This window comes from Borostomias antarcticus (assembly GCF_949987555.1).
Source record: "Borostomias antarcticus genome assembly, chromosome: 15".
In the NCBI taxonomy this organism is placed as follows: Eukaryota; Metazoa; Chordata; class Actinopteri; order Stomiiformes; family Stomiidae; genus Borostomias; species Borostomias antarcticus.
Window position 1 is genome coordinate 19,939,294 of NC_140248.1, and position 18,677 is coordinate 19,957,970.

The 18,677-nt window shown below is 50.9% G+C and overlaps 1 protein-coding gene across 1 annotated transcript in view; it reads left to right on the plus strand.

Moving 5' to 3' along the window:
• Window positions 1-2,140: 2,140 nt before the first annotated feature.
• Window positions 2,141-18,677, plus strand: part of LOC311318316 (roundabout homolog 1-like) — a gene marked incomplete at its 5' end in the record, with an annotated part of 112,929 nt that continues 96,392 nt past the window's right edge. The window contains 1 exon segment of the mRNA XM_084449608.1: window positions 2,141-2,198. Within this exon segment, the coding sequence (XP_084305734.1) occupies window positions 2,141-2,198 (58 nt within the window).

The window sequence follows — 18,677 nt, forward strand, 5'->3', positions numbered from 1 at the left end:
ACACAGTCACTGGGGGAAGGAGGGAGGAGGTGGAGGAGAGTGGGAGAATGGGAGGGGTAAAATATGAAACTCCACCTTGAAATACGTGAGAAACAAAATGAAAGACAGCAGGAAAGGAGAGGCAGGGAGAGGAGGGGCCGAGCCGTTTGGATGTGTTGGAGAAAGGCTCAGGGAGTGGAAAAAGCAAGCTGTTTTGTAGAAGCAGGAATGTGCTGATGGTGGGCCTGTGAGTGCCCATATATTAGCCTGCTGGTTGTTTACCAGGCCAGGCCCACTACCGATCTCTGCTGTTCTCTCTGCTGGTCTCTCTGCTGGGATCCCTCCAAGACTACTCCCCATAGGCATCTGTTAGCATTCAGCTGAGACGCCAGTGGCACACTCAGGGGCAATTAAGGGATTTAGGACAGGAGCTGGGGGCAGGGGCGGGAAGCAGAGGCTCGCCCCCACCACACAGGGCTGAGTGGGAATAAGAGGGTGGTGGGGGGGGGGGAGTATTACAGCATAATATGTAATATCTACTCTTATTTAGTGAGAGAGAGTGTGTAGCCTGTAGAGAGAGAGAGAGAGAGAGAGAGAGATGGAGAGAAGTGGAATGTTGGAGATGCACTGTACATTACATAATCACACTCAATTTGTAAAGAAATAAACATATTTCCCTTTGTCCACATTTGTGAAGATTCTTCAGAATCGGCATACAGGAGAACATTGTGATCCATCTCAATTCCCTCTGTCCGCCAGCAGAGGGAACCCTTGAGCTGGTCAGAACACTAGCAGTTGCCAGCAACAAAGGTAGAAATTATAGCAACTCAACAATGACAGAGAAGCCAACATCAAAGTGATTTGATAAATTTGACATTTGGATTAATTAATTTGAAATTGCCTGTTCCTCATGTGTTTGCTGAAAAAATAGCCTACTATTTTTGCTGGTATGGCTTAAACCAAGCTGTAGACCTAGATAAATACACTATGGGCCTCTGACAATGTACTGATAACAATCAGTAGTTTAATGTTGTCTGGATTGCCGTTTGACATGTTGAGGTCTCCAGGGTTGATTTATAAATCGTATTTTATATTTAATTATGTGTTGAAAGAAGTGCAACACTGCTCCTGGCTAATCCGTGGAAAAGGGCATTTTAATTGGATTATTTAAAATAGTATATCGGGCCCCAGCGGGTGGTGCACGCCGTGCACCTGAAGTTTATAGGAGCAAATAATGAATGAATACATTGATAATGGACAGCGCATCTCGTTTCCTTTGACTCTTAACCACAATATATTGTGGGTCACCAACCGCCCATTAGCTGCAGTGCACAGAAGGGGCATACTGTTGATACACCTGTGTTCCGTTCCCTCTGGTAGAATAGCATGCATGGAAAGGCCTGTGTTTAATTGTGAAAAATAACAAAAATGTAAAAATGAGTTAAGTAGCCTAGCTCAGAAATAACATGTTACATTTAGAAACACTTATAATTGTAGGCTAATATAGGCGTTTGGAGAGTGTGTCCCGTGCTGGAATACCATTGCTCCTGTATGGAAAACCCCACTGTTGGAGGGGGCAGAGAAGCGCATACCATTATCCAGCTCTCTTACTTTCAGACGCTCTTCAACCCTGCCCGAACTGAACGGAGCCGGTTAGCGCAACGGGTATGAAAAACTAAACACCGGAATTAGAAAAGTGACCGAAGTTGTTGTTGTTTGACAATCTGGACCAATTAGTTTCACCAATGTAAAAGAAAACTATGTCAAAGTGGAAATAGACTACTGATCACTGATGAAAGCAGCGCGTTCGGATTTGGAAAGCACGCGTCGGATTGGAGAGCATTTGGCAATTGCTGTAATGTCAAGCGGAGGATCTCGTGGGAAAACCAAAATAATGTGACCGACATTTTCGACATGAGCGATCAGAAAAATAGTATATTTTTGTGAAAGACTTATCAATAGCCCTCGCGGAGTTCTCCGAGGACTTGCGCTCTCCATAGCCTAGTACAGCGAGCGGCTGTGCCGAGGAGACGTGCAGTGGCAGGCTGAACAGCCTATTGCAGGACCAAGAACATCTTTGAAAAGTCTTATTAAGATCCAGTAGACCACAATAACTCCGTGGATTATACAATTCGTTTCTAAACTCCTCTGCGCTGGAATGATGTCTGCGCGTTTTATGGGAATTTACCTTCTAGTCGGATTCCTTCAAATTTGTTCAGGTAAAGACTGCATTTCTTTATTCGTTTTTCTATGGAGAAGAAGTTCTCAAGTCATACAGGGTTAGTAAAGCAGGCTGTAACGCGATGATGCGTGGGCGCGCACTTGTGTGATAGAGAGAGATGAAAGCTTTGATGGGTGGGGTAAGTTATTAATGGGATAAGTATCTATTAACGTATAAACTTTATTACCAGGCTCATCTATCCTATCCATCCGTTCTGTGTGTGTGTGTGCGCGTGTGCATGTGCGTGCGTGCCAAGCAGCCAGTGGCATGAATGGTCCTTGACCCCTGCAGCTTGCCTGCTGACAGGACTTGGCTTGTGTAAGAAAGACATTATAAATCAGGGAAACGCACACCTCCAGAGATAAAGGCACGGAGCAAATCGTTTTACTGCCCTCCACCTTACCTAGTTCCCTGCCCTGGTGCCAGTTTCGCCCCTTGAAGAAATGAAATATGTACAATTGTGCGTGCGCGTGCTTACGTGTGAGAGAGAGAGTCGTGTTTGGCATTTGATTGCTAGAGAGCAAGTCGTCATTTGAGATAAGACCACGCCAAGCCCCCCTCAAGGTGGAGTGTTGCAGGGGCAGGAGAATAAATAAAACATGTAGGCCTACAGTTGTGTGTGTGTGTGTGTGTGTGTGTGTGAGAGAGAGAGAGAGAGTGTGTGTTTGTGTGTGTGTGTTTGAGTGTGATTTTACGAGAGACTGAGATAAGCCCATGCCATGCTCCTTTCAAGGTGTAGTGTTGCAGAGCCGGAGAAGTCTTTCACTGTGCTGTGAACAGATGTGGTGACCAGTGAGTCCACAGACCTGCTCTGGGTTCTGAGCCGAGGTCAACAGCCCTGCTGGTTGATGATTAAGAGGCCAGGCCTCTGGGAAAGGCCTAATGTTATAACACTGCAGCTATGGGAAAGATGAGGTGAGGCTTAAGTACACACTGATGGGACTGGCCTCAGTCTGGGGTTAACTAGCGGATTCAATACAGATAACAGGGATTTATGAAGACATTACGCACACACACACACACGCACACACACACACACACACACACACGCACACAGACACACACTCTGCACTGATCTTCAGGCTCATTGCTTTGAGCATGGGCACGCTGGTGTGTTTAGGACACTGGTGTGTGAGTGTGCTAGTGGCTCGTAATCAGCTGATCTGTTTCATGGCACTAATGTGTTGAGGAAACAGATGATGACAGGGGGAGATGTACATACAAATGACCCTTTGAGCTAGGCTGGGTGGTGTGTGTGTGTGTGTGTGTATCCTTATCACTCCGTAGATTACAGGGACTTGCAGGTAATTGTCTCGCCATGGCTTGGAGGCCTGCCTGCATGCCTTGCCTTCAAAGTAGCCCGTGTTTACTATAAACAGGGAGTCTTCAGGTGTTCCCCTGCTTAGATTTGCCCACCCTACCCGGGGAGGTATTTGAAAAATGCCACCTTGCCTTAGTATCTGCCTTTCTACGGCGCAATAACAGGCAACACCGCTCCCAATGGGGAAGTACAGGTGTGCTACTTAGGGGCTAGGCGGCACAGAACGGCTTTGCATGGCCGTTTGAAACCAGCCCCCAAGACAATCTCCGCCCAGAAAAGCTAAATCCTGCAATTGTAATTGAATAATCCATAATAGTCGAAAATGATCCCCATTAAAAGATGTAGATTGCTGTAGGAAAGGGATTTGTCCCCCACAAATCCTGATTATGCCTCCCTGGAGTGACAACCACAAGCTGCTAAGCTGTTCTGCTCCCTCCCTCCCTCCCTCCCTCCCTCCCTCCCTCCCTCCCTCCCTCCTACAGATGTGTTAATGAGCGTTCCATGAACAGTCTGCCACAGGAAGGTTTCCGAAGAGGAAGAGTAGACCAGCCAATGTTGTCCTTTCTGGTCTTCTTCAGGACTGCAAGGCTTGCGTTGACAGGCTTGTGAATCTGCCAGCATTTCAGTACGGAGGAACTGGCAAAAGATTCAAAAAGGCCCTGAGGTTGTAATCATCCTCCGTGCTCGATGGGTCCCTGTTCACACAATCCACACAGAACCGTTTCAGCTCCAGGAGGTACTGTTTGGAAACCTAAAGCGTTCTTTCTTACCTCACGTTTCTAGATTTTTTCTCAGAAGGACTATTGTTACAAACGGTTCACTTGTTCTTCTGAGTGATAGTGCCAGACGTCTCCTCCCCCCAAGACCTGTGAGAACAGGAAGAGGCCGTGTGGGAGAGGAGGAAGACAGATTAGTGGAGAGCCCTTTGGGCGTCTGTTGTCAGTCCACCGTCCAGTAGGTATGGAACGTTTTTCTTGGGGGAGGGGTTTGGCTGCGCCCCGGGCCTGCTGGGATAGCTGAGTACAGGTCGGGGGGTCACGATGTACCTGCTCACGCTGCTCATCTGACACCGCGGCCTTTAGGGGGACTGCTCTGGCGCCGTGACACTGGGCGCCATATGGCACGGAGGACGCCGACTAATGCGGCCTGATTGGAGAAGCTGACCCGCTATGTCATCCCGTATGCTAATGAGCTCCGGAGAAGTGCTTTTGATGTTGACAGTGATGAGCCGTGCTCCTGTGCTAATGAGGATCCCTCCGTCACGGATGGTGAGGCTGGCGGGACATCTCGTGCGCTAAAGACGCTCCCTGTGATCTCCCTCTCCTGACGGACCTGTCAGCTTCCTTCTGTTCTTCTTCGGAAAAGAAGGAACTAATGAGGAAGAATCAGCCCAGCCCGCTGTGGAGAGTGGAATTCATCTCCCCCGAGCTTTTATCTGCTGGATACCACCAGCATGTGATAGAAAGTGAGGGAGACAGAGAGAGAGAGGGAGGCTGAGGGAGGGAGAGTTGAGGAGGGAGGAGTGTGTGCGCCGTTAGACCCCTCCCCCCTCCAGACCTTTCCCAGCTCGCCTGTCTTCTCCAGGGCTGCTAGCTGGGTTCATTCACGCTGGCCGGAGTCTGTGGAAATGGTTCTGTTTGTTTGAAAAGGAAACGCACGCAGCTCAAGCTAAATGTAGCGTTCAGTCAGTTGCCTGTGCTCGCTTTCTCTGTCTCCCATTCTGTCCCCTCTCTCTCTCTCTCTCTCTCTCTCCCTCTCTCTCCCTCTGTCTCTCTCTCCCTCTCTCTCTCTCCTCTCTCCTTCTCTCTCTCTACCTCTCTCCCTCTCTCTCTCCCCCCCTCTCTCTCTCTCTCCCCTCTCTCTCTTTCTCCTGTCTCTCTCTCCTCTCTCTCTCCCCCCCTCTCTCTCTCTCCCCCGCCGGCAGCTATGTTGGCACAGCTCAGTCACTCAACCACACTTTAATGGTTTTTTAAAGCAATTTGTCTCCCTCTCTTTTTTTCTTGTGTATGTCTGAAACACGGTTTCGTGATTCACATTCGCACTGCGTTGGCACTGTTTTTTTGCTCTGAGTGCCGAGCCAGTGGTGACAGTATGGAAAGATCACCTCCTTACCTTTCTCTTACCTAGTGTTCCTTGTCATAACACCCACAATCAAACACACACACACACACACACACACACACACACACACACACACACACACACACACACACACACACACTGTGCTCGAAATCGGCTCCAGGGTAAACCCCCAGGAAGAGTAAACCTTGACAAAATGGACAATTCAGTCCAGGTGTGTTGGGAGCCAATAAAGGCCACCAGCTGAGTTTCAGGAGAGCCAATAAAACTCCTTCAGGGCTCGGGCAGGGATTTCATCACCATGGTTGTGAATAAACAGACCTGCTGCAATAAACCAATTTTATTCTCTATTTATCGATAAATAATTAATAGTTTCACGTAATCCTGCTTCTCCTTTCCACATCCTCATGGCTATTAGTCAAGAACGAACTACTGTAGTTCCTTTAAATGGACCCTTTTCTTCATAGACAAGTTGTTTGAAAGCCCTCTTGTGTGTGCATATATGTAATGGTGTGTGTGTGTTAGAGCTGTGCTGAAAGCTACATTTCCTGATGTCTTTCCTTGTTTACGCGCTGGTTTCCTGGGGTGCTAAGTGAGCTGTGAGGCCGAGTGGGGCTGCGAGGCCCAGGGTGGGGAAGCTAAGCTCCAGTACCTGGAGTTCAAAGGTCATCACACCTCGCACTCACACACAAACAAACACACACGCATTTTAAGGAGCATTGGTGCACTGGTGTTCTTGCTCAAGAGGAGCGCCAGGAATGTTTGTGTTCCTGGCCTGGGGGCGTGGAACTCCCCTCCCTCCAACCACCCTGCAGCCTCCCCCTCCCCCCCCAGCCCCCCTCCCCTGTCTCCCCCTCTCCCCCCCAGCTGTCTCCCCATCTCCCCCCCGGCCTCCCCCTGGTGTCACAGTGCTGTAGGGGCCCCAGTCCTGGTCCTGACGCGAATCTCTCAGTTCCTCTCTAAAGAAAACTGTCAACTGACCCCTATCCGAACAGGGAGCCTTCGGCATTCCAGCCCTAACCCCGGCTCTCGGCGAGCTTTGTCGATCTGGATATGGCATTAGCCTCTCTCCTAACGGGCCTGTGGGTTTGTATGGGGGATTTGTTCTCTTTCTCTCTACCAACACACTCTTCCTGTCCCGAGGTCAGCGTCCAGCCCCGGCTGTGTGCTCTGAGAGAGAGAGAGCTCCGGCAGTCTTGGATAATTGGTTCTGTAAATAAACCCGGCTCCGCTCCTCGCCCCGCCAGCGTGTATGCGGTCGAGATGGGGCCGAGATCCCCGATGTCCGGCCCTGGAGTGGCTGTTTACACTGGAGTGTCCAGCCGGTGTCCTCCTACACCTCCCCCCCCCCCCCCAGCGACCGGGGGCAGTCAGGGAGAGATGGGTGGGGGGGGTCAGGCACACAGATGGTTTCACTCTAGAAAAGTGGCTCTGTGAAATATGGACACTGACGGTGGTGCAGTACATAGATGCGAACCCAGTGAGCAAACTCCACCCTGGCTGAAAGGTTGAATCAAAAGCACGATTTCCGCGCACGCACCCCCCTGGGTTGGCCTCCTGGTGGGAACGCCCTGCGATCAGAGCATACATGCACGCACGCGCACACACACACACACACACACAGTCCACGGGACAGCCATGCCCGACAAGACATCATTCTGTTCGAACCATTTTAACTTCCTGATACCGTTCTTATACCATGAGTCTGAAGGTAACTAAGTCCCCAGGTGTGTGTGTGTGTGTGTGTGTGTGTGTGTGTGTGTGTGTGTGTGTGATCAATCAGGATATAGGGAAGGCTGAATGTCTGATTGTTCTCCCACTCCAGCTTCTGTAATTTCCTGAACTACAGGAAGCCGCAGCCAAATCTCGTCCCAAGGACTCATCAGAGCTGATGTCCTCTTAACCTCCTCATCAGCGGATCCCCACGCTGCCTCTCCACCTGGCCCCATTCCATTTCAATGAGGACTAAACTGTGCCACAAAGCACAGGCGACAGCGGGGCGTCTGAAATGGAAGTGGGCTTAAAGGCGAGGGAGAAAATCAGCTTCTCAAAGGACAACTGAGAAAGGTCATAATGGCGCCGGGTCAAAGGTGCTAGATGTTCGGCTAGCTCTGTGTCAACTCTATAAAGGCTCCCGATCGATAGAAGGAGAGTGAGATCAATACCTTTCTCAGTGGGTCTTTCGGAGTGATCTCACTTTCACAGTTGGACACACACACACACACAGAGACATGACAGGACAAAACACAGAGACAGACACACACACACACACACACACACACACACACACTTAGCGATCAGCCTGGCTCTTTGACTAAGCCTGGGATTAGAGCTAATCAGGATGTGTGAAGCGTCTCAGTCTCGTTAGAGGGGAGATATGAGAAAATGCACATTATCCCTCTGCTGCTCTCTCCATCCCACTTCTCTCTCCCTCCTTTTCACCCCCCTCTCTCCCTCCCTGATTAAAGAGAGACCAGTACACAGCTCAAAGCTTTCTAGGACTGAATCCTAGTAAACAGCTTTCCCACCAGATGCCCTCTCCCCCTAAACGGGCCCGAAACGCGCTTAATTCGCCGTAATTTGCCGATCTATAATTAGCCGGTAGCGTTAAGGCTCGGGGCTGGGATCCAGAGCTAAGTGTGTGTAATGACTCGGATGGCTCCAATGATTCTGATAATCGTCTGGGATCGAAGACATCCCTCCTCTCGCGCTACCCGACACCCCAGCGCCGGGACCGCGCAAGCATGTGACCGGGTCCCTCTCTCGGAGGGAGGGAGCCTAGTCCAAAATCAGCATCATCCTAGGGAGCCTCATCCCATCCCCTACGTGAGGAGGTGCACAGCCTGGAAAGCTCTTTCAGCGGCCGTCTCGTTCTGCCCAGGCGCTCAAAGGAACGCTTCAGACGCGCCTTCATCCCTGTAGCCATTCGGCTGTATAACACAACCTGACTCCCCCAGCGAGCATGGAGGTCTCTGAGGCCCACGATGGCCACTTTATAGGACTAATAAACTTAACTTATGGACTGGATAGCACTTACTGTACTGTGACGGACTCCTTTCATTAGGCTAACTGTTTTTAATATAGTGTGTGAGTAGCAATATTTTGTTAGTTATTTGTATATTGTGTCCACCCTATTTATCCCCTATTTATTATGTATTCTTATTCTGCATATTTTATTAACCTTACTCTCTTAATCTGCTGTGAAACAGAAATTTTCCCACAGGGATAAATAAAGAGATATCTGTCTATCTATCTATCTAGTCCGTCCGGCGGGGAATCAGCTGAGATCAGCAGGCTGGTTACCAGCCAGGGGATTTCCACGGTCCAGATCTTTGAGGACAGCCCGTTCACGGCGAGTCTCTTAAGGGCCAGTATCTTTGTCTTTTAGGATCTTATGCGCCTCCCCTGAATGATGACACAGAGTCCACAGTCATATTGGCTGTCTTCGTGTCACGCCGATTGAATCATTTTTGGATTATTTTAGCATATGTGTCTGAATGGGTGACTGACCAGGCCTCAGTGGTCCAGCCGGATGGGGGAACCCTGGCGGCCCGCTCCCCGGACACAGCGCTCTTTCCTGGGCCAGGCTTGGCTGGTATAGTCCTCTCCTCCACGTCACATCATCAGACCAGCTGCTGTCCTTCAGCTAATCCTCACCTGGCTGAGTTGATCGTGTAAAGCAGAGAGAGAGAGAGAGAGAAGAGAGAGAGAGAGAGAGAGAGAGAGAGTAGCAGGCCGGTGTGAGGCCCATGCCCCGAGGGCTAACCTTGTTATCACGGGAGGAGGACATGCCTATCTTCAGCTTAATTAAACAGGAGTTGACCTTGTAATGGAGCCGGTGGTGCCAGAGCCCGACTCTCAGCGCTCTGCAAACAAGCTTCCTCTAATGAATGACTGGAATGAAGGGAGCGTTCATTAGTGCAGTTAGAATGCCCCAGTGAGAGATAGTCATGCGCACGCGTGTGTGTTTGTGTGTGTGTGTGTGTGTCCGCCTGTCTGTCATGGTGGGTAAGCATCTGTCTGTCAGGATGTGTAGGCGTATACAGTTTCTCACATTGAGGCCAGGATCAGGCATGTCTGTTTGGATTGTTCAGCCTTTGCCTTTGAATACAACAAATACAAAAGACTTTAATATCCCCCATTCAGTCTGCAGTACGTCAGGCATATTTCAGCCCTGAGTGATTCTGACTAGTGCTCTCAACTTCCTGTGACCTGACGTGCTGTGAGGTGATGAAGGCTATTGTAACTTCTCAATTGAAGATTAACATCTCATTTACACGACTGTACTCTCTCTCCCTCTCTCTCTCCCTCTCTGTCTCTCTCCTTCTCTCTCTCCCTCCCCGTCTCTCTCTCCCTCTCTGTCTCTCTCCCTCTCTCTCTCTCTCCTTCTCTCTCTCCCTCCCTCCCTCCCTTTTTCTTTCTCTCCCTCTCTGTCTCTCTCCCTCTGTCTCCATCTCTCCTTCTCTCTCTCCCTCCCTCTCTGTCTCTCTCTCCCTCTCTCCCCTTCTCTCTCCTTCTCTCTCTCCCTCCCCGTCTCTCTCCCTCTCTCTCTCCCTCCCTCCCTTTTTCTTTCTCTCCCTCTCTGTCTCTCTCCCTCTGTCTCTCTCCCTCTCTCTCTGCCTCTCTCTCCCTCTCTGTCTCTCTCTCCTTCTCTCTCTCTCTCTCCTCTCTCTCTCTCCCTCTATCTCTCTCATTCTCTCTTAGTCTCTCTCACTCTCTCTCTCTCTCTCTCTCAGTCATAGTCCTTTTACCAGAATAAAAATCCAGATCTGACTAACGACCACAGCATGTGGCTGAACGCCAGCAGTCTGCAGACCCAGACTCCCAAACTGCGACTCAAAGCTGAATTTGATGCCTTTGTGACCATCCGAAACTGAAACCTTACCTCATCGGAAGGAATTGCTCCAGAGGGGGTGTGGAGGGAGGGAGGGGGGCAGAATCGGAGGCGCGGGAGGAGGAAGGGGGGTCGGGGGGGTGGAGGAGGGGGTGTAGATGCAGGATGAGTGCGGACGGGGGTCGGGGGAAGGCGTTGCTGGGCGTGGGCGCGTTGAGCGCTGCCGTTCTCTGACATTTGCGGTCCCCCGTGGCTGTGTGTGCGGAGATAATGAAGTCACGGGAGATGCGGACTGGAGATCCGGGCGTCCGCGCACACCGGCGCCGTGATAAGAGGGAACATCAGTTAGTCATTAATCTCCCTGACATTTGCTCCCGAACACCGGCCTCCGCCGCTGCGCACCTGGGGCTCGCCACGGAAGCTTCTAGCCTGCGGCGGCTAACGCACACACACACACACACACACACACACGCACATATTACAATTAAAAAAATACACACACACACACACACAATATAACCACCGCTACCGGTGCTGCTGCTCATGAGGACATTATTGCGTGGAAGAATGATATGAGTGATATGACGGGTTCTGGATGTTCTCTGCAGTGTCGCGTTCTTTCATGTCTTTAACGGAGGAGAACAGACCCAGCAAACACACAACGCCAGGGAGACGTTCAGATCATGTCTTTATAACGTCCGTCGGTCCAGAACCCCGTTTGTACGTCTGCTGGACCCCTCAATATTCAAACTTGGACCCCTCTAAGATGTGTGTGGACTTGCAGAATGAGTTCAATATCTGAACGTAAAAAAAAAACATTCATTCTGTCTCCTAATTGGATGTCTTTGGACGTCCGAAAAAGACAGAAAAGACATCTAAAAGACGTCTTTTAGACGTGTCTTTGCTCAGTGGGGAGGACCGTGCGGGCGTCTTCCTGGCCGTACACACGGCTTCCCCTCACCCCACGAATACACATCCACCCCACCCAGACTCCTCCTCTGCTGCTGAAGCCGCCGCTGTTACTGTAGCTCCTACGCTGCTGTCCGCATTCACACACAAGCACGCACGGAGAAAGGGAGAGAGAGAGGGAGAAAGAGAGAGGGAGAAAAGGAGAGAGAGAAAGGGAGAAAGACGATACGTTAGGAAATGTCATCTGGCTGGGAGCGAGGTGTCCTGAGGGGGTGATTGACATTAGCAGAATTCCTCCGGAAAAATAGGATGGGTAATTATAGACTTTCGGGAATGACTTCTCCTCTCCAAAATGGACAGTCCTGACAGCTTGCGCAGATATGTTTTACTGCCATTCATCCTCTTTTCGTTTCTTTTATTGAGGGTTAAAGGTCAAATCGTTTCGCAGGTGTGTTTTCTATTTTCCAGAATCCAGTCTGATAAAATACACAATGGGAAGCGACGTCTGACTGTTTCATATCGTATCGTATGGCACCGTAATATGATCGGACAGCGAATAACATCCGCCTAGGTCTGAACTCACCTCAGCAGCTCCAGAGATAATCCCTCATAGTCTGGTTCTCCCTACAGGAATGAGATTGGGCTAATCTGTGTGTGATGAACTCTGGCCAGCGGTCAGGTCACGACCCCGTTCTCCCGGGCATAGTTTCTGCTGCCATTAACGTGGAGCTCAGAGTGAATGACTGTGGCCTTGACTAGGAGAGTCCCCCCTACCCCTGACCCTCCCCTCACCCCCCCGACCCTCCCCTCACCCCCCTAACCCACCCCCCAACCCCCTCCAGAGGCATTGAATGGACTTTTAACGATGTCGCAGGCACAAGCACGACGCCGCTGAGATTATCGAACCAAAACCCCCCACCCCCCCACCCCACCCCTCCGGCCAAATGTAACCCCTCATTAATTTCCGCGTCCAAATATTTACGCTTTCTTGTAAACCCTGCACTAAAATACCAACGCCCGTTGAGATCCTCCCGTTGCGTCTGGCTGCACCCTGGCCCTCCCCCCTCCCTCACTCCTCCCCCCTCCCTCACTCCCCCCCTCCCTCCCTCCACCCAACCCCCACCCCCCCCCTCCCCCCTGCATCCCCCCCTCCCTCCCTCCCCCCCTCCCTCCCTCCACCCAATCCCCCCCCCCCTCCCCCCCTCCATCCCCCCCTCCCTCCATCCCCCCCTCCCTCCATCCCCCCCTCCCCCCTCCCCGTTTCCCTTGTCCGAGACCAGCAGCCTTCTCGGAATCTCAACCCTGGGATTTATGAGCCCATCTCATTCCCATCCTGTCCAGGGGGCTTGTGGCCGTCCGTTCTGGGGCTTCTCAGGATGTGTGTGGACCAAGTCCACAGGCTGGTCGTTCACAAGAGAGAGGGGCCGTGCATAGTTCGTCAGATGGTGTGTTTTTACTGTGTGTATGACTGGCGCTCACTGATGTGCGTGTGTGTGTGTGCGTGCGTGCGGGTGTGTATGCGTGTGTTCGAGATAGGCGGAAGGCCAGACTGATCTGAGATCTGCTAGATCACGATGGTCTCACAAGGCGAGGCAGTGGTCCCGTGTTGCAGAGTTAATGGTCCTGGTGCTCAGTGGAGACAGCCTCCCTTCACAGTGTGACAGAGAGTTCACATCTGGGCCTCCTCTGCCGAGCCACAATTAAAACCCCAAATAAATGTTGTTTGTGCTAACGTACACGCACACGAGCACATGCAAACACACCTATACACGCGCACGCACACACACACACTACTGTAGCAGTCAGTGCCATTGCCAGCACTTAGGATTACTGTATAATGGTGCCAAGTAAATGACTCAAATGAGTCCCCAGTGAGAAATTCAGAAATCACTGTAGTGTTTGGCAAGCCTTATTTGGATCTATTTTATTACTGTATCTTGATGAGTGAGCAGGGGCAGGCCCGTGCCCCTCCCTGCCCATGACTCCGGGCCTCTCACTGAGAGAGTGGTCAAGCCTGCCAGAGAGAGAGAGAGAGAAAGAGAGAGAGAGAGAGAGAGAGAGAGAGAGAAAGAGAAAGAGGAGCTTGAGAGTGCATTGCGGATGGCTTCTTCGCAATGTGCATTTCCCGTGCATCGCTAACAAGGATGTCTTAACGAAGGAATGTGTTTGGCAGGACTACAGTTGGGTTGAATGGAAAGAGAGAGAGGGAGAGAGAGAGAGAGAGAGAGAGAGAGATAGAAAGAGAGAGAGAGAGAGATAGAAAGAGAGAGGAGGGGTAGGCACCTTGCTCGGGCCACACACAGGCACACAAACACACTGGCATTCCTCTCCCACATACCTGAGTGGATGACAGTGTTCAGCTGTTGGCTTAATTGTAGTTTATACGGCCTGAGAAAAATGCCAGCTCCACAGTCAGCCCTGCCCTGTATTTGACTGAAGAGGTCGGTGAGGGTACTGTACGTCTGGATGAAGTGTCTGTAATGTATGAGAAGCTCATTCTGCTCGGTGAAACGTGGCTTGGGACTGGCTGCGTTTCATTTGAAGTAAAAGACTGATACGGAGAGAGGAGAGGATAATTAGTATTTTCAAACACGCCTCTGTGACTAAGTCTGCCTAATGGAAAGTTGATCTGAATCTGTCGGGATGGGACGGATCAGGGCACAGGCAGTGATGGGGGGCCAAGTATCCCCCAGATCTGATGAATGAATATTTCAACATGTTTGACTATCCAGAAACTATACTCTTCTCTGTCAAAGTCTTTGATGTTTCACTGAATCCACATTTGTCGGAGCTCATTATACATTTGGGGAAGGAGGGAGGGAGGGAAGGAGGGAGGGAAGGAGGGAGGGAGGGAGGGGGCTTCTTAATTCAGTTTCAGTCCCCTGAGACAGCTCTGAGTCAACTCCCTACGAGCTCTTCCACTCCTCTTCCCAGAAGTATGCGCTTTGATATCTGGTAGCGTTTCTCACAGGGAATCAGATTCTGTCCACTCCTATGTTTCAGACCATTCCTTGACCATTTCCCGACCATTCCCCGACCATTCCCCGACCATTCCCTGACCATTCCCCGACCATTCCCCCTCCTCCCTGCCAGAGGAACGCTCCAGTCCCTGGATACTGTCTTGTTTCCCTTCCTTGGTTTTCGTCCCTGCTCCCTTAAACGCTCCCAGAGGGATGAGGTCATAGCAGTATGGGAAAGTGGGGTTTTCCCCTGGGTCGACACACAGGGTGACTTAAATCAAGATGGCAGCACTCCCGTTTCACTGCTACTTGGATATCGGACGGGGCATCGTAAAAAAAACAAGAGACCCGAACAGCTGCTTTTTGTCACCATTAATATGTCTGGTTTGTCAGCTTGAATGCGTAGCTTCTCTGTCATCTTCGCCCTGTATACTTTTCTGTCACCAAACGAGGTACTCGAAGAACACGGCAACTAACTGGCAGCTCCAAATCCCTGTCAAATCATTAAGTGTGGACTCTAATCCCAGTCTTAAGATGCAGGATCGCAAACAGCCAGTCGAGGACAAATTTGATTGTTTTAACAAGCAGGCCACGTTCAGGCGTTTGGTTCGAGACAATTTGTCACTCCGTCCTCATCGGCCTGTCTTAATGAGCCTTCGTGTTTGACTGACACAGTTGTTCATTAGGGGTGTGTGCAGCGAAAGTGCTTAGGGGGGTTGTACTCAGAAATACTTTACATAGAGCTGTGGCTCAGGATGCGTTGTCCTGTACTGTGTGTTAGTCTGTCGTATGTTTTCCGCCTCATTAAGCCCTGGATCTGCTGCATGGGAAAAGCAGCTAGCGAGCTTTCTTGGCAAGCGTAACTTCACGTGCTGTTGCAGTGACAATAGTACTGGACCTCGCCCATATGGCTTGGTGTGTTTTTTTAATTTATTCTCAAAGCTGCGTTAGTAAACAGAGCTGAGCCAGAGCTAGCACGCTAGTCTCATACGTTACGGACCCGGGCTTTAAGGTAGATGGTGAGCTGTTGTTATCTGTGATGAAGAGCACATTCGTCCGAGAGGGAGGAGAAGAGAGAGATGTCTAGATTAGATTACACCTCCATTTACCCCGGTATCAGCCCAGCGGACACACTCATCATCCACACTCATCCGCAGGTAATCCTACGTCTCCCCAGGCAGAGATTGACTGAACCAGTCTGCTCGGCTCTGATTGGCTAAGACTCAGTGTGTGAGGGGCTGATGTCATGCCTGGCGTCAGCAATACCAGGGGGTGACATGGAGGCCAGAGCATTCCACATGTGTCAATGTCACCCGAATGCAACTCAAGTACCTACTGCTGTGTTCGGGGCACAATTATGCACATTGTTTAAGGAGTGCTTTCAGAGGGGCTGGTGTGTGTAAACCTCGGCCAGAAACTGTAACCTGATGCCATCGCTCTTCAGAGAGGTGCTTGAGGGACGTCTTTATCTCCGGATCAGCTTTCACGGCTCATTCCCAGTGTGTGTGTTTTTTCGTGTGTGTGTGTTTTTGCTCCTACCTGCGGAGGGTTTATTTTACATGGGGCTGTGACAGTGTGTGTAATCCCAGTGCAGTGCTGTGCTTTGATTTGCGGTTGATATCTCATCTCTCTAAGTGTTTGCATCCACCCCAGTGATGGCATCACGCTCTGTTTGGCAACCCTACACACACACACACACACACGACAGAGTTAGAGAACTCGTTCGGGACCACCAACGTACAGTTCCCATAAACACACACATTATACTGCACATTATGCTGACTACACTGAAACACACACCCTGAGAGTATAGGGCCGTTGATTTAAATCATTCATTTGTTCATTCATCCATCCATTCACAAATGAACGAATGAACGGACAAATTAACATTAAGTAATGAATGGTAAGGAATGAGTCCATTCATTTTTTATTATTTTGATCATTTGTTCGTTCGTTCATTCATTCATTCATTTTATCTTTCATTTGTTCATTTGTTCATGCATTAATTATTTCACATGCATTAATTATTTCAAATGTGTTCTCTCCCTCATTGATCTTCTTCTTCCAAGGGTAGAAACAAGTTAATAAAAGTATGTTACCAAAACACACGGTAGCACCTCAGTTTTAGGTTTTGGCACTCCATTGGGAAACCCTTTTATTTTCAGTTAAGCTAATAAAAGTATGAATGCTGCATTCTCATTGGTTCTGTGGACAGGTAGTCAGGTAGTCAGTAGTCTCACGCAGGCTGGCTCCCTGCCTTGTAGCATAGTAGGTCAGTAGTCTCACAACAGCTTATCACCACTCTCTCTGGAGAAAGAATCAAGGACAGTAGGAAGAAGAGATGTCCTCTGCTTCCACATCTCTCCCCCTCCCTCTCTCTCTCCCTCCCTCTCTCTCTCTCCCTCCCTCCCTCTCTCTCTCCCTCCCTCTCTCTCTCACTCCCTCTCTACCTCTCTCTCCCTCCCTCTCTCTCTCTCTCTCCCTCCCTCTCTCCCTCTCTCCCTCCCTCCCTCTCTCCCTCTCTCTCTCACTCCCTCTCTCTCTCCCTCTCTCTCTCCCTCCTTCCCTCCCTTTCTCTCTCCCTCCCTCTCTCCCTCTTGTCCTCTTCCCTCAGATCCACACTTGACAACAGCACTGCCTCAGGGATGATTGGCATTTGACAGACATGACAAGGGAATGTGTGTGAGGCAGAGTTGTTACAAATGACCTTTATCTGTATGTCTTGTGTGTGTACTGTGTGTGTGTGTGTGTGTCTTGTGTGTGTACTGGGCATGTGTGTCAAGGTGTGTGTGTGTCTGTGTGCCTGCTTAGGTCTTTTATGTATGCATTCAAGCACATGTGTGTGTGTAGGTGTGTGTGTGAGTAAATGTGTGTGTGTGTGTGTGATTGAGCGCTGGCTGCTGGCCCTTTGCAGATAAAGCCTGGTGTTTGGTGCGGCCCACCTGTAGCAGGGCGATACCAGCCTGGGTAGTATTGGGGAGCAGGGGGAGCCGTACGCCCCCCCCCCCCCCGACGGGCGCACGTCCAGCACAGGGACAACCAGGAGCAGCGGCCGGTGTGCTGAGCCCTGACTCCCTCCTTCCTCCTCCGTCTCCTGCTCAATGCATCCTGCTTCTCTGAGTGAAAGTCTGGGCCGTGCGTTCGTTGTTGTTCAGATGAAACATGTCTGTTTTGGTCCCGGGGCGTCGTCGCCGGTCCGCTGTCCCTCTCGCCTTCATCCCGGGCGCATTTTGGTATGTGTGTGTGTGTGTGTGTCTATTGTTTTTCATGCTTTATGGGGCCCTCTCTCTTTCTCTCCCCCTCTCTCTCTCTTTCTCTCTCTCTCTCTCTGCCCTCAAAAGCATCCCATTATCGTCGTTAAATCTGCATTGGCGCAGTGTTAGTTTGAGCGTAACATACCGCGGTTGGTTGAGGTTTGCAGAGAGCCTCAGGCGCTGGCCTCTCTGACCCGGTGGGGTTCCAGCGCGGTCCAGAGGAGCGGTAATGAGGAGGGAACCAGGAGGAACAACACGCCACTGATGAGATGGAGGCTGGAGTCTGCATCGATCGTTCTATAGATCTGCCCCCTTGTTTCCCCCTACAGTACCTGGAATGCAATGGGGGAAATGGTGTGTGTGTGTGTGTTTGTGTGTTTGTGTGTGTGTGAGTACGTGTGTGTGCGTTTGCGTGCATGCGTGCGTTTCTGTGTGGGCGCGTGTGTATGGGTGTGTGTATGTGTGTGTATGTATGTGTGTGTGTGCTGCGTCTGACTGGAAGCAACCGGGCACTAAATCGATCTGCCCGCCCTTCTTCAGTGACATTCCCAGCAGCGCCCCTCTCAGCCAGAGAGCACTCTGGGTACAGCTCCCCGCCGAGACGGGATGATAGCGACAGCGCGCTGCCTCATCATCCCTTCATGCAGCCGGGCGCGAGACACATGAGATCGCGGTCTCGGCCTGCTGCGCGATGTGTGAAAATGTGTGTGTGGTCGTGTGGTTTATTGGCGTCGGTAGGGGGGCGGCGGAATGTGTCTCCCTGTGGCGGTTAGGTGGCTGTAGCAGCATCTCTCTCTGTGTGTGTGTGTGTGTGTGTGTGTGTCTTTCTATGTCCGGCCTCTGAGTTCGCCGGCCGGCGGCATCACGTCCACCGTTTAGAGCGTCAACTCCCTGGTCGGGGTCTCCTCGGGCCGGGTAGGTCGGCATGGCGTTCCCCGCCACATGAAAGAGCGGCCGGGGCGCATTCCCCCGTTCCCCTGGCTCAAAAAACAGGTAGAATACCACCCACAAATGGCAGCAATTACAGGGTAGTTATACCCTCTCTCTCTCTCTCTCTCTCGCTCTCTCTCCTTCTCCTCCCCTCCCTGCTTTCTCTCTCTCCCCCCTCTCTCTCTCTCCT